The 15635-nt window shown below is 42.8% G+C and overlaps 1 protein-coding gene across 2 annotated transcripts; it reads left to right on the top strand.

Moving 5' to 3' along the window:
* The first annotated feature begins 225 nt into the window (after positions 1-225).
* On the top strand, positions 226-15403 carry tnni3k (TNNI3 interacting kinase). 2 transcript variants are annotated; one of them, XM_048251579.1, is made up of 25 exons: positions 226-340; positions 595-703; positions 873-958; positions 1079-1176; positions 1547-1657; positions 2477-2575; positions 2899-3037; positions 3397-3541; positions 3793-3897; positions 4007-4101; positions 4200-4349; positions 5071-5157; positions 5422-5478; positions 6154-6246; positions 6339-6396; positions 7072-7266; positions 7485-7589; positions 8005-8057; positions 8153-8205; positions 8401-8533; positions 9054-9163; positions 10399-10458; positions 11109-11278; positions 14661-14743; positions 14952-15403. In XM_048251579.1, exons 1-25 carry the CDS (start codon positions 301-303, stop codon positions 15026-15028), a joined length of 2511 nt encoding a protein of 836 aa, XP_048107536.1. In that variant the 5' UTR covers positions 226-300; the 3' UTR covers positions 15029-15403. The 2 variants fall into 2 exon arrangements, with proteins under 2 accessions (XP_048107536.1, XP_048107537.1); XM_048251580.1 differs by lacking the exons at positions 8401-8533; positions 9054-9163.
* Positions 15404-15635: the final 232 nt, after the last annotated feature.

Raw genomic sequence — 15635 nt, 5'->3', positions numbered from 1 at the left:
TTTGCTTTAAGTGACGGTTGCACAGGTTTACTGGACAATGGGCACCTGTTGTTTAAGTGAAGCCACAGTTAGGCCTCTGTGTGTGCGCGCCGTCTGTATTAGAGGCTTGCTCCCAGAGGGGGAATCAGCTGTCACTGTTGTCAGGCATTCCTCTTGGAGGCGAGGTTATTTTTAGTAGGGGCCATGATCCTGCCTTTATCAGCTCCTCGCCTATTGTGTCATACACAGAAAGTACTGTATGGTGTCGGCCGACTTCTCCACGAGCACAACAAAGAAATCTAACGAAAAGGCCAGCATCCAATGGGGAATTATAAATCAAGGCCCTCTCAAACGTGTACAGGTAACCATGAGATATGGTTTATCATAATCTAGTTTGACCCATGTAAATTCTGGAGGGCACTGTATGAAAGAAATGACCATAGACACAAAGACAGAAATAACTAGTGTGATGTACAAAATAGAGACGCTACTGTGATATTTTAAGGGGAGGCTATTCCTTTACATTCCCTTTATCTTGTTGTATGAGATATTTTAAATATTTCAATATTAATGCAAACTTTGTGATGCGGGACACTGATGGTGTGTTTTATTAAGATGAATGGAAGAAGAAAGTCAGTGAGTCCTACTCGGTGATAATCGAAAGGCTGGAAGATGATCTGCGCATCAAAGAGAGTGAGTTGATGGAGCTCAAGCATGTCTTCAGGTAAGAATCCCCAAAGAGCTATTTACTGAACCCTGGTGTGACTGTGGCACACCAAGGCAAGCCACTGATTTCCTTACTCCAGCTGTGTGCATCTGACCTGGTTTATTAAATAGGTCATAGCTGTTTATTCAGTTCCATCTAAGGGACTCTTTTTAATTTGATTTTGCAGCTCTGACGAGGCCTTCCATAAAGTGAACTTAAACTACCGCACAGAGAGCGGGCTGTCCCTCTTACACCTCAGCTGCATGTGTGGAGGTATGTGATGAGAGAGAGAGAGAGAGAGACTGAGGAAAATGTCCGCAGATATTCCCAATTGCTTAGGAACTTTATCAGGCTTACACACTAAAGCAGCAGCAGTGTGCTTTACCTGAATAGGCAACAAAACGCACATCAGGGCCCTGATGCTGAAGGGCCTCCGGGCTTCCAGACTGACCAGAAATGGATTCACCGCACTGCACTTTGCTGCATTCAAGGCAAGGACTAGACAGTGCACTTTTCTACTGTCCCCTGTAATGTGTTCTGAGACGGATACTTTTGGATATTATTTGGAGCTAATTAGTGATCAGAGTGTTAATTCATAATAGGGTATAATAATCATTAGAAACATTAGGCCCTTTTACGATACATGTACTTTTCACAGCACATGGTAGTCTAAATGCATGAGGGTGAATGTGGTTTATTGTTGTGATTCTGTAACATTTTAACTTGTAACAACTTGGTTTGTCCACATGGTGGCATGCGTGAGACATGGCTCGATGGCACATACATACACATGTTGGGACTCTGATATGTGTGCAGTATCAAGAGGGAAAATGTGATTGTGTTTTTGGTTTGTAATTGAAGGACAATGCGGAACTTGTGACTGCCCTCCTCCATGGAGGTGCAGACATCCAGCAAGTTGGCTATGGAGCCCTCACAGCCCTGCACATTGCCACAATAGCAGGGCACCATGAGGTTGGTATCTGCTTTAGAGCAGTTCTCAACCATTTTTTTGAGTCGTGACACCCACCCCAGAATAACCAAGTTAGTGTTTGCACAAAACCCCACCACCTTTTAGATTAGATTGAGATTGGAGTCTTGAGTTTGAAAGTCACCATGAGCGGTGGATGAGGCTTCTACTTTATCAACCATTGCAGGTGTTATGAATGCACTGGATAACATCATGTTCATAGCAGCACTTACTGACCACAAACAACAATGCACACAGTTAAAGGGACAAGACAGACATGGAGGACTACATATTATCATGACAAAATAATTCACGCTCAAAGGCAGCAGTATTACTATTGCCAATTTACTGATCCTTTGCTAAGGCCTATGCATAGACTGCTATAGACTTGTTTGTTTGTGTGTGTGTTAGAAATGGGAATGGAAATGAAACAAATGTTATTTGTTTATTTACACAATCTGACACTCTTCAGAAAGTATCTTGTAACACCTGTGGGGGTCCCAACCCCCTGGTTGAGAACCACTGCTTTAGAGTGTTGCACAGGTGCTCAACTGCTGAATATAATTATGAAGTGATGATTCAGCTATCCTTGTGACAGCTGTTCTGATTTTTGTTTTTGGTGGAACACAAAAAGAGTTAGTTATCTTATTGAGTAGTGTCTCCTAAAGTAGATCATAGCTCTTATTCCACAAGATGGACAGTGCTTGGAGGCCAAGGATATTTTCCTTAAAGTTCAGGTTTTATACAGTAGCTTTGTGGTTGAGAAATTTAAATTGTGAACCATTCTTTTGAAACCCCATCTGAAGCCTATTTTATCTCTTCAGGCAGTGGATATTCTTCTTCAGCATGGAGCATACGTGAATGTCCAGGATGCTGTGTTCTTCACACCCCTACACATAGCAGCATACCACGGACACGAGCAGGTAATAATCATCACCCTGTGTCTGAGGTGATCACTGCTCTCCAAAAAGCTTGTTTGACAGGCATGCTGTCCAATCTCCATCTGGATGTTGGTTAAATTGGCTCTCCCGGTGCCAATTATTGTGGGCAACGTGTTTTTGTTAAAAATATTCATCTCAGATAAATTTGCTTCCCTTCAAGGATGGATTTTCCCCATTGTTTTCATTGTGAGATTATAAAAGATTATTTTTTATACCTGTTTTTACTGAACTTTACCAGGGGTGCCAATAATTCCGGAGGGCACTGTAACTGTCACAGCATGATATACTGTACTCGTCTGCCATAGGTGTCTAAGTTGTTGCTGAAGTTTGGAGCTGATGTAAATGCCAGTGGGGAGGTTGGAGATCGGCCTCTTCACCTGGCAGCAGCCAAGGGCTTCCTGAATATCGTCAAGCTGCTGATGGAGGACGGGGGCAAGACTGATGGTAAGATAGAGTGATACAGTGGGGGAAATAAGTATTGAATGCATCAACATAGTTCAGTATAATATACGTATTTCCAATGAGGCTATTCACATGAAATTTTCACCGGACATTAGTATTAACTCAACAAATATTTTTCCTCCACTGTACATGAGAAATATGCACGGGATGAAGTCATAAATATGTCCATGTAAGTGTAGGAATATACTCCTCAAGCTCCACTTTTAAACACACATTCCCACTTGTAGCCTCACCACATATGACATTCCATTAACTGATGATTTTAATGAGGTGATTGGAGTGTTTTGTTTTTTTCAAAGTCCAGTCCAGTCCAAAGTCAAGTCCAGTTTTTCTCCACACAGTGAATGCTCAGGATAATGAGGACCACGTTCCTCTGCACTTCTGTGCTCGCTTTGGACACCAGGAGGTGGTGCGGTTCCTGCTTCAGGGCAACTTCCACGCACATCCACACTCAGTCAACATCTATGGGGACACTCCTATCCACTTGTGAGTACGGACCAGCTGAGATAGAAGCTGACACCTCAGTCTCTAGTCGTTACTACATATATAACATGTGGAATCACTGTAGAATTATGGGTAAATTTCCACCTGCACACTGAAATTGCTCCACAAAACACCCTTATTGGTAATCATTGAAGCTGTGAAAATATATAATAAGTTATTTAGGACCTGTCAGGATCAGCTATTATTACTGTCTCCATTTTTGTGTATTTTTTAACTTCTGGTTGTTCTCATAGGGCTTGCTACAATGGTAAGTTTGAAGTGGTGAAGGAGATTATTCAGCTGTCAGGAACAGAGAGCCTGTCGAAGGAGAACATCTTCAGTGAAACTGCTTTTCACAGGTATCTCATCCATCCACACGACTACATCTGGTGCCTATGTTTCAGATTATATCACTGGTTGCGCTGTAAGATATACCGGTAATACAACTGTGTGTGTCTGCTCTCTCAGTGCCTGCACCTATGGCAGAAACATTGAGATGGTGAAGTTCCTGATGAGCCAAAATGCCATGAGCATCAACCACCAGGGCCGCGACGGTCACACAGGTAGCGACGCTGCCAAAAACATCTCACCTTACTGAAGCTTCAGAGCAGCTTCTGTCCCACAGATGACACTCATGTTTCTGCTATTACCCCTGCCGCAGGTCTGCACAGTGCCTGTTACCATGGACACATCCGGCTGGTGCAGTTTCTGCTGGATAGCGGGGCGGACATGAACCTGGTGGCCTCGGACCCCAGCCGGTCCAGTGGGGAGAAGGACGAGCAGACGTGTCTCATGTGGGCTTATGAGAAAGGTGAGACGCGGTGAGAATGAATGGATAGGTGGATGAATGAATGAATGAATGAATGAATGAATGGATGGATGCATGGATGGATGGATGCAGTTATGTTGTGTTTACTTGGTCTGATTGGAACTTAATGAGTGTTAGTGATAGCCTGACAAGCCAGACCCACATCAAGATGTAGGGTCTGGGAACTCACCATTGACAGTGCTCAATCTGAGGGGCGGGATAAACGGTTGTCTTTCAAATTCCCTCTGTACGCAATAGGATAGTGCTACAACTCATGAGTCCCATGCGTTTTCCCACCAGCGGAGCTAGTTGGCTAGTGGATCAAACTTTTGCCAACTTAAAAAAAGCTTAACTCGAGTCGTGCTGTTCGCCAGCAGCAGCATCCATCTTCTTTGTTTTCAAGTAGCAGGGAATTCATGCAGAACCGTCGCAAGTCAGTCGTCATTATGTTAAGCCCGTCCCACCGACTCAATGTGATTGGCCTGATCGAAGTTTGATTTTTCCAGCTCGCAAGCCAACGGAGAGTTGCTCGACTACCCTGGCTGCAAATTACATAGATTTCTAGATTTCTAGGCTATGTTAGTGAGTCATTTTTCAAAAATCCATTTCAAATTGTAAACAGACAAGACAAACTGTCATGGAGCAAGAGACATCAGCACTAGTAACAGAGAACCATGTGTGTTATTGTAGTTTGTGGTTACCTGCCATTTTTCTTTCAATGCAGGTCATGATGCCATTGTCACCCTGCTGAAACACTACAAAAGGCCCCAGGATGATTCACCCTGCAATGAGTACTCCCAGCCAGCAGGGGGTGAGGCGCGCTTCAGCTCAGAAGCTCTCACCATGCAGGGCCTCTTAGTCACAGGCTGATGCCGATCCTCAGCACTACATTCTTCTTTAGTTACAGTAGCACTGAGTAAATTTGAGACTCTACAAAATGGAAAAATAAAATAGAAAGGGATTTGTGGATGATGACTGTTTGATTATAATGTTTTTAAATGACAGTTTAAATGAGTTAAGCCAGCTGTCCGTTTGTGAAGATGTGAAACTTACACGTCCTTTTTATTTTTCATAGATGGATCTTATGTGTCTATTCCCTCTCCCCTGGGGAAGATCAAAAGCATGACTAAAGGTTCAGCCACCGCACATGCACACACACACACACACACACACACACACACACACAGAGGGAAAGAGCAAGATTGCATCTCGGCACATTGTCAAGAGCTGACTCATTGTGTTCTTGTTGCCATTGTGCTCACTTTGAACTCACACAAGTGCACGCACAACTAAACACTCCCCAGGGTGATGACTACAGGGCTGCTTCTTCTAATCATTCAACCAAAGTGACACCTGATAATACTGCTATTACTGATATGATTCATGATTAAAAATGTTAGAAATCCTTAGGCTTAGACACTGCTTCTGCAGTTGTTGGGGCAGCCGTGGCCCACTGGTTAGCACTCTGGACTTGTAACCGGAGGGTTGCCGGTTCGAGCCCTGACCAGTGGGCCGCGGCTGAAGTGCCCTTGAGCAAGGCACCTAACCCATCACTGCTCCCCGAGCGCGGCCGTTGAAGCAGGCAGCTCACTGCGCCGTGATTAGTGTATTCTTCACCTCACTGTGTGTTTACTGTGTGCTGTTTGTGTTTCACTAATTCACCGATTGGGTTAAATGCAGATTTTCCAAATTTCCCTCACGGGATCAAAAAAGTATATATAATATACTATACTATACTAGTTATAGTAGTGGTATACTGTAGACTTCTGTCTCATGCACCACTGACTTGTTGATTGTCTCTCTCCAGAAAAAGCCGACGTGCTCTTGCTCAGAGCCAGTCTCCCTTCCAACTTCCACCTCCAGCTGTCAGAACTGGAGTTCCATGAAATTATTGGTTCAGGTAAACACAGTGAAAGATGTGGTAAAGAATACTGATTGTGTGGAGAAGTGTGGTGTAATTTCTGACCGTACTAACTGGGTATGCATTCACAGGTTCATTCGGAAAGGTGTACAGAGGCAAATGCCGCAACAAAGTTGTGGCAATAAAACGGTAAGAAGATAAATTCAGTGTTTATCAACACCAGTGCACCCCCCTCCCCTCCTTTTCTTAAAAAAAAACAACATATATATATATATGAAGAGTTTGATTCCAAAACGCTATATCCTCCATTTTAATGAATTTTCATAAATCATTTATTTTAATTTTGTTTTCCAAATAATTTCAGTGGAAATGTAATTGGGTATCGCTATTTGATTTATCTTTGCTCGATAAAAACAACAGTACTGCAATTTTATTAGCTGAAATACACAATTAAATAACATAAGTTAGGAATGGCATATGGTTTCCAGGCCAAGTATACTTGCATATACAAGGAATTTGGTCTCTGCATTTATCCCATCCGTAAATTAGTGAACACACAGTGGGGTGAAGCACACACTAACGGAACAGTGAGCTGCCGTGCTACAGTGGTGCTCGGGGAGCAGTGAGGGGTTAGGTGCCTTGCTAAGGGCACTTCAGCCGTTCCCACTGGTCAGGGATTGAACCGGCAACCCTTCAGTTCCTAGCCCGAAGCCCTAACCAGTAGGCTACGACTGCCCCAGGGCATATTCTTGGGAGAATATACATCCAAAAAGTTTAATGGTCTTGAACCAATACAAAGTAATTCACAAAAACAAACAAACTACCATTACTTTGTTGTTTTTTTATTTGGTTTTTAATATTCAGGTACAGAGCCAATACCTATTGCTCTAAATCAGACACGGACATGTTCTGCCGAGAGGTGTCCATTCTCTGCCGCCTCAACCACCCTTGTGTCATTCAGTTTGTGGGAGCTTGTCTCGACGACCCCAGCCAATTTGCCATTGTCACCCAGTACGTGTCTGGAGGTTCGCTCTTCTCCCTGCTACACGAACAGAAGAGGTGAGTGGAGCCCCTGCAGTGTGGAGGGGAAATCGTTTCATACCTTTTATAATTCTATAGACCGACATGTCTTTAAAGGAAGCTTCCACAGACTCAACGCCTGTTAAACTCAGACACTTTGCTGTCTTGATTTGCATTGATCTGTTGAAAAGTGTGCTGGAATGGACTGAGCGATCAATGTGACTGAAGTGAGTCAGTAACAATGTTTAAATGGACAGGATCATTGATCTGCAGTCCAAGCTCATCATAGCCATCGACGTGGCCAAGGGCATGGAGTACTTGCACAACCTCACACAGCCCATCATCCACAGAGACCTCAACAGGTGAGTTATTATCCTCTTCAACATTATTATCAGCATCATCATCATCACTATTGTCATGATCTTCATCACCATCATCATAATCATCAACAGCAGCATCACCAACACTACCAGCTTGCCTATTTCCACTAGATTATCCCTGGTTTTGTAAAGGAAAAACACCATTATGACTATTAGGCAGAGGTGAACATCCCGGCTTGTGTATTGATTCTACTTGAGCACTTAGCTCAGATATTTCCGCAGATTAGGTCAGCTACAGGACTGAGGGGTTCTGCTTATTAGAATCAGCTGGTTTTGTACTTACTTTCTGAAGCCGGGATGTCCACCTCTGCTATTAGAGTAGTATATTTATGTTACAAATAATGCTTCTCTTGCATCTTATGTCATTGGGTTTTTTCCCAATCTGAATATTCCCTAGCCACAACATACTGCTCTATGAGGATGGCCATGCTGTGGTTGCTGATTTTGGAGGTGAGACATAAGACATGTCAAGATGTAGCTTTAATTTCCAAGAATTGCTACACTCTTGATTTTTGGAGTTGAATCTATCTTGTTTCCACTCTCAGAGTCCAGATTTCTGATGTCTGTGGATGAGGACAATATGACCAAACAGCCTGGGGTTTGTCCTGCATTTAATTTTTAAATCCGTTCTGTTAAATCTTAACCATCACACAACACACAAAGTGTCTGCTTGGCTGGCATTCTTAGCTATGCTAATGCTGCAGCTCTGCCTGTCAGAGCTCCATATGAAGCTCAGGCAGCCGAGTCCTTGGAGTGGTGAGTGTGTTGAGTGATGTTGCCGTGGTGATTGCAGAACCTGCGTTGGATGGCCCCCGAGGTGTTCACCCAGTGCACACGCTACACCGTCAAGGCCGACATGTTCAGCTACGCCCTGTGTCTGTGGGAGCTGCTCACCGGGGAGATTCCCTTCGCCCACCTGAAGCCCGGTACCGCTCCACTCAGAGCTGGTCTAGAGTTTAGCCTGACCTAGAATGCACCTATAAATCACTACACAATGACAGGATTCATTACTACCTGCCAGCTTGCCTGTGGTATACATAACTCATCCCATTACTTAGTCCATGGTAGTCAGTATAAGTATAATAGGAAATTATATCATAAATTAGTGATTCAGACCCATCTCCTCATAAGTACAGTATTTTAACATCATTAAGGAATTTATTTGAGATGGACCTGCAGGGAGTAGCTGGTCCCAAACTTGAATTGAGGTGATGACAGAGCACATGTACTTGGTAGTAAATCCATGGTTTAGGTGTTATGACAGACTTTGTGGACAAAAAATAACTAACCTGTTTGCCAAGTAAAGCATTACACAATACTTAACCTTACTTTAAATACAATTGTCTGCGTTTGTCTAAAATTATTTTTGAGGTCTCAGTCATATGTTACTGATGGGATCGTATGTTGTCGGGAGCTGAAGAGTGCTTATTCTCTCCCCTTGTCCAGCGGCCGCAGCGGCTGACATGGCCTACCACCACATCAGGCCTCCCATTGGCTACTCCATCCCCAAGCCCATCTCCGCCCTGCTAATGAGAGCCTGGACAGTGTGTCCAGAGGTGGGTGGTCTGTCCACACGCCACTCAAACACCACCTTCATTACCCACACAGCATCCCTTCCCATAGGCCCCTGTAGAACAAGCTACACGGGTTACGCAGTCAATTCTAAGGGCGGCAATAACACAAATGTCACATATTTTCAATGTTAGGGATTTGAACAAGCATGCAAGTAGTTTGCACAGCTTCTCTTAATGTTCTCTATATCCCTGGCTCTTAGCGTTACCATCTGCCTCAAAGCGAAAATGCGCTTTCGACAGCAGGGAGGTGTTGAGCTCAGAGCTGCTTTTAGCACTGTGTGGGGACTGAGCTGGTCCCCAGGTGCTCCCCATTGCATGACTCCACACCGGCTCTCAATGAAGCCCGTCGGTTCCCACAGTCCCGTAGTGAGTCTCAGTAATGAGGCTGTTAGTTAGTGCGTGTTCGCTGGCCCTCATTACGAAGCATTCTCTCCATTCCGGGGCAGGTCGTGGCAGTCCTCACTCTCCCTTCGCTCCCTCCCTAACACTCCCCCTGTGCCAGTTGCGGCTGTTTGCCAGGACCTGGTTGCGAGCCGACAGCGTCTCTCTCTCTCTCTCTCTCTCTCTTCCCTCTCTCTCTCTCTCCTTCTCTCTCTCTCTCTCTCTCTTTCTCTTTCCCTCTCTCTCAACAAAAAGACTTCTGTCAGCTCAGGTCCCCTGTGAATTCTCCTCATCCTCTCAGCCGTACCCTTGGGCATCCCTGCTGAAGTTTGGAGCAAACCACAAACAAGCTACCAAGCCATTACCACACACTCAGCAGAGTCAGCACTATCACCTCCCACAGATATATTACTTCTTAGGAGGCACTTGACCTTTGTACAGTATGCCAGTACTGTAAATCAGGCCTTGCTCTGAATACTGAGTTTTTTAGGCAAGGATGCTGCTTTCAGAGAAATGCCCTTTTCCCAAACACTCCCAATACACTTTTCTAAATAATTAATATGATATACGGGATTAGACATTACAATATGAATGTTGAATATCTTTTTTATGTTTTCTCTTTATTCTGTTGAGGATGAGAGATTGCTTTGAAGCCACTTCTCTCCCTGTGGTGAATAGGTCATGAGATCACCATGTCTAACTTGAACATATGAACTAAGCCAAGGATATGTTAATGATGAATATGGTAATGTGTATTTTGGTTTAGATCTTTGACTTTGGTCATTGTATCTCATGAGAAGCACTGGTGAACGTAATGCGTTATTTATTTCTCCTAGGAACGGCCTGAGTTTTCTGAGGTGGTGGCAAAGCTTGAAGAATGTCTGTGCAATGTGGAGGTGGGCTCTGGCATTATAAACCTCTTGATCAAAGATCTTAGAAACAGAGCGGAACCCTCTAGAATCTTTGTTCTTCACCAAAGCCAGTCATTGTGAAAATAATGAGTGGTTCATGTTAATGGTGTTGGTGGTGACTCATTAAATCATTACTAGTTGTCCAGTTTCTTCATGCATATAGAAAAATAACTTTATCCGTATAACCAAGTTTATTTCCCCAGTCTTCCTGACAAAATAGGGCATTTAGCTAAAAAAGTTGCCCGCCAATTAATAGGGTATTTAGTTACCCAAATGTAATGTTAGTGGCCAAATGTAATTTATCATTTGTGCATTTTTCTTTCAACGAAGACGGTCTTCTTGTCAGGATATCTTTCTTTCTTGCCAGGATTCACTTTTTCATTTTTCAGTACATGTATTGCTGATATTTATGTCAGCTAGTCTGTCAGTATAGTATTAAACAAGTGGATGTTTGTTTCTTATGCATGCAATGGAACATTTGTCTATTCCTAATTGAAGCATTAGATAGCTAGAAACTTTCTTTTATATCTTTAATATAGTTGCCTTTAGTTGAGGCCACCATGCAAATGTTTATCAGACACGTTGAATAAATGCTGTATTAATATCAGTGTTTCTTTGTTATGTGCCGCATAAAGCTGATGTCCCCGGCGTCCAGTAACAGCAGCGGTTCTCTGTCTCCTTCGGCCTCCTCTGACTGCTTGTCTGCGCGTGGTGGGCCCGGACGTAGTCATGTGGCAGCGCTGCGCTCGCGCTTCGAGCTGGAGTACGCCCTCAACGCCCGCGCATATGCCGTGTGGACTCAGAGGTACACACTCACCGTATTGCATACCATATCAAAAGAAAACTGAGAGAAATGTTAAAGAAAACTGAGTGGGTGAAATGTGTTCACTGATTTCTGTTGTTGCAACGCTGTATATTGAGTATGACCAAGAGACCAAGTGGGCCTAAAGTGCCTACACCGCGCCTCAGTAGCCCCTAACTGAGGTCTAATTATTAATACAGTAGTAGCTTTCATTGTATTTACTTTTAGTGTTTTCCAGAACTCCTCTACGTGGGGCTAAACAAACATTTGAGGTCCTCTGTAAAACCCAGCCGTAGGCTCCCACTGTCTGTGCTGAATTGTTTGCCCAGTGACGCTCCAAACACTTCACTGCAGCACTTTAAAGTGTGGTTGCCAGGCGACTGTGTCACAGAGACAAAGGAAAGCAAATGCAATGAAACATGCATGACATTCTGACCAGGGCCCTCCCTGGTGGCCGGCCCTTAATTCTTCATGTGTGTGGTGCTTGAGGTCGAACCGGAGGCAGCCAGGCAACGCACAACACAGTGACCATGAGATTAGTGGAGGCTTGACTTTTTCGCTCATGAAAAAGAAGTTTTACATATAGCCACAAGTGGCGATAATGGGCCCGAGCACCTACGGTTCCATGACCCATGACATTTCGTAATCCTACAATCCATTCACATATGGTGTGTGTGTCAAATGCACATATCTGATGTGTGTACAACATTTCACAAGTTTACATTTGAAGCTTAACTCACTTCCTGTTGGATGTGGCAGTATATGCATTAGTATATGCTGATCAAAAGACTCAATGACATATATTATACACTGGTCAAAAAAATTAAGGGAACACTTACAGCTTTCCATAATTGTAAAAACACATTTTTTGAAACCTTCCAACCTTTTCTCCATTCTCAAACTACATTTACAGAATGTCTGACAGTTCTTGCAAAATAAAACACTCGCCTCAAAAGTTTTACTTGGGCTCAGAACCAGACAGTGTCAGAGTACCGATCCAGTGTATGATTGAAGTGTTCCCTTAATTTTTTTGAGCAGTATATGTTGTAAGTTGTAAATTATAGTCCAAAATTTCATGAATTTATAAATATCTACACCAAACGGGAAACCTGAAACAAGCTAAGACCGTTGAAATAGCTGTTCTTTCTGTTGCCAGGTGGTGGCATGCCAGACATGCCTTTTGCGCATGTGAATATTATCATCATAATTAATTATCTCTAGTATGAGTCATGTCAAGTAACACATGGCGATTTCCTGTTTATGTGGCAACATTTAAATTCATTATTTCAGCATAACATATCAAAAAAACATTTCACAATTCCAAATTAGCAACATCTTGATGTTAGATAACCAACTTTGACATGAATTGGATGAATCATTGAAAATTGTTCATGTACAGTGGGCGTTACTTTCAAATGGCCACTTCAGTCGCGCATTACGCGGCGTGAAGCTGCGTGAAACTTTAGTACCACTTAGCCACTGTGCGTCGCTCTGCCACTGTACATCGCTTTGTCAGTAGCCTGCCTGCTGCCCCTTCTGAAAAAGCAGGAGGCTACCGTTAAACATAATTGTTGCCGAGAGGAATCTCAGCCTACGAATTCAATAACAAAATAAATCATGCATAATTAAACATTACCTCGATTTAGGCTACTTGGGTATGGCTTAAGGCTTGACTACACGGTGGTAACGAAAATCGAAATCTGCTTTTGATAGCCTAACGGTGCCGCTCCACAAAACGAAAAAATAACTTAATTTGCTGTCTAAGTTATTGTCAGTGTTGGGGGTAACACAACTACACAAATCAAAACAGTGTCTTGTGTGATAATTGAGCCAGTAGAGAAATAACTGTTCAGAATTAATCTGTAGCCTTGGGTAGGCTTCTGCAGAAAACAATGTTGTTGGCGATTTAATACTATCTAGCGACGTTTTTAACGGGCTACTCATTAGAGGCTTAGACAACTATGACCCACATTTTGGTTTCGTAAATTAATTTGCCCTACTTCTTGACTGCAATGGAGTCAATTGACTGCTTGACATGTCATTTTTATTTTTCTGTACAATAAACAAATACATCTGCTTTATGCCGCAGAATTACATTCATATTTGGCTGACTTCTGCGCAAAAAAACACTGCCACTTCCCTCCCCATTTTCCACTGATCACACATCAGATCAGCTTGTAGGCCATTAGCAATCTGTTTATTTCATTTTATGAAGCCTATACAGTAGATCACCTGCCACATTCTCACTTGCAATAGACAGATGCAATAGCCATTGGTCAAGTGTTGAGGATAAAGCAATTAAGATAGTAGCCTATACAAAAAGTACTTCATACTATCATAAAAAATCGTTAAAACGAATAGCAATTTGCAACTTGACAAAACACTGGATTAAATATCGTAGGCACAGGAGAAAACTTGTACATCCATTGGCCCGTGGGGAGATCACATGCCATTTACTATTGGACATGGCTAATGAACTTTACACACGAAAGTTGTTCGTCTTGGGGAGCCTCACGCACCTACAGCAGCAGAATAAATAACAGGCGCACACCTGATATAAGGTTGATTTTCTCCAGACTGGAATGCTCAAAAATGCTAGAAAAGTTCCTGAAATGGTCAGAAGGGTTTTAGGATCATGAAAAACTGCCCAAAATTCACATTCCTAACTCTATAGAACCAAGACCTTAGCATAATGTGGTGAAATTCTGAGCTGTGGCCATAGACTTCAATGGAACAGTTGCTGCATAAAGGGGGTCCGGGTTCCCGGAAGTGGCTCCTGATTAAATATCTTGCTCCGCCATATACAATTTTTGTTTGAACCAAATACCAACAAAACTCCAGAGAGTGAACTCAACAATCCCTCCCACTTTCCCAAACTCCCATCCCTCCCTTTCGGTGATTGGCTGGAACAGTTTTGTTGTGTTTGGGGGGACTGGCTTGCTCCACTTTGTTTGTTTCCCGTTCAGCCAGGGTTGTGTACGAAGACTATATTGTTGTTGTTTTTGGTTACAGTGTACTCACAGAGTGGAGAACTGGCGGATCAGGAGGAGATATTTGCAGAATGTGACAACATTTTTACTAGTTAGAAATCGCTTAGAGTCGCTGACGGCACCTTTAAATGACATAATGACATAAATGGACTGGCTGATGACAATACAAACTGCTTAGCAGCTTACTTGAGCCCAAGGGCCCTGACTCAGACACTATTGTTCTTGACTGACAGGAGCACATAAGCAGGTTTCAGTTCTCCCTCATTAATCTTTTATGATGTGGTTCTAAGAAATCAGCATTCTAGGATGCCCTTGAAGAGGTAATAATCACAGCAATTTGTACACAATGGCTGATGGATTCTGTGTCACTCCCCCCCCCCCTTCTACCTGTACAGCTCAGAGCGACGGTCATCGCAGGGTCTGTCTTTGGATGATCTTAGGAGGAATTTACAGCAGTTCCCACCAATGGACAGAAATGGTATGTCGGGATGTTTTAAATACACAAAACACAAAATTCAGCGATACTTTCAATTCATATTTGTGGACGTCATAATAATATGGTTACGTAGAGTTCATTTTGATGCAGACAGTAGTGGATGTATTGTTACACAAACCATCTATTCCCCCATCTATTGTCTCATGTGCTGAAATATTTTTTTCTTTTGTCCTGTTGTCTTTCCTCACAGGTTATGTGTCAGATCCCATGAGCACAATGAGGTTTCATTCGTGTAGCAGCAATGGGAGCTTTGAAGACAGCAACTAACACCCCCACCTCAGCTTTCTCACTCTCTAAATCTCACTACGTCAGTCCTGAGTGTCTGATCATTATACAATAACTAACCATCACTGTTAACATTTTGTAGGTTGTCATGAATACTGTGCTCTTCACACTTACTTTTGAAGTGGTTATATTGTACATTTTTATGTAAATATGTTGCTTTTTTGGTCATTTTTGTTAGGAAGTCATGGATGAGATTGTCAAATTATAAGTGTCAAAATTAGGCTATGTGTAATCCTGTGCTTTGACATGCAAAATTGCATACAGAAGTCAGAGAAATTACATAACATAATGCATAAGGAGGGTTTAAACACTGGGTACATCTGATACAAAATAAAACTTAACAGTGTTTAACGTGAATAGCATATTTGAAGTTTTTGGCCTTCAAGGAATGTCGGGTGCAATATACACTCACAGCAGGGTTACACCAGACACACAACTGAAGTGTTTGCGGAGTGTATTCTGCAACAATTAGCTTCCACTATAATCAAATGGACTGGCTATTACAGACATGATAGTGGGGCACATTCGATAAAATTAGGCCTCTGGTGAAACAATTTAGCATATTCGTACAATCCTGCCATTACGTTTA

Source organism: Alosa alosa, chromosome 9 (assembly GCF_017589495.1).
Source record: "Alosa alosa isolate M-15738 ecotype Scorff River chromosome 9, AALO_Geno_1.1, whole genome shotgun sequence".
In the NCBI taxonomy this organism is placed as follows: domain Eukaryota; kingdom Metazoa; phylum Chordata; class Actinopteri; order Clupeiformes; family Clupeidae; genus Alosa; species Alosa alosa.
The sequence above is the reverse complement of the archived record's forward strand: the minus strand, read 5'-3'. Positions and strand labels throughout refer to the sequence as shown.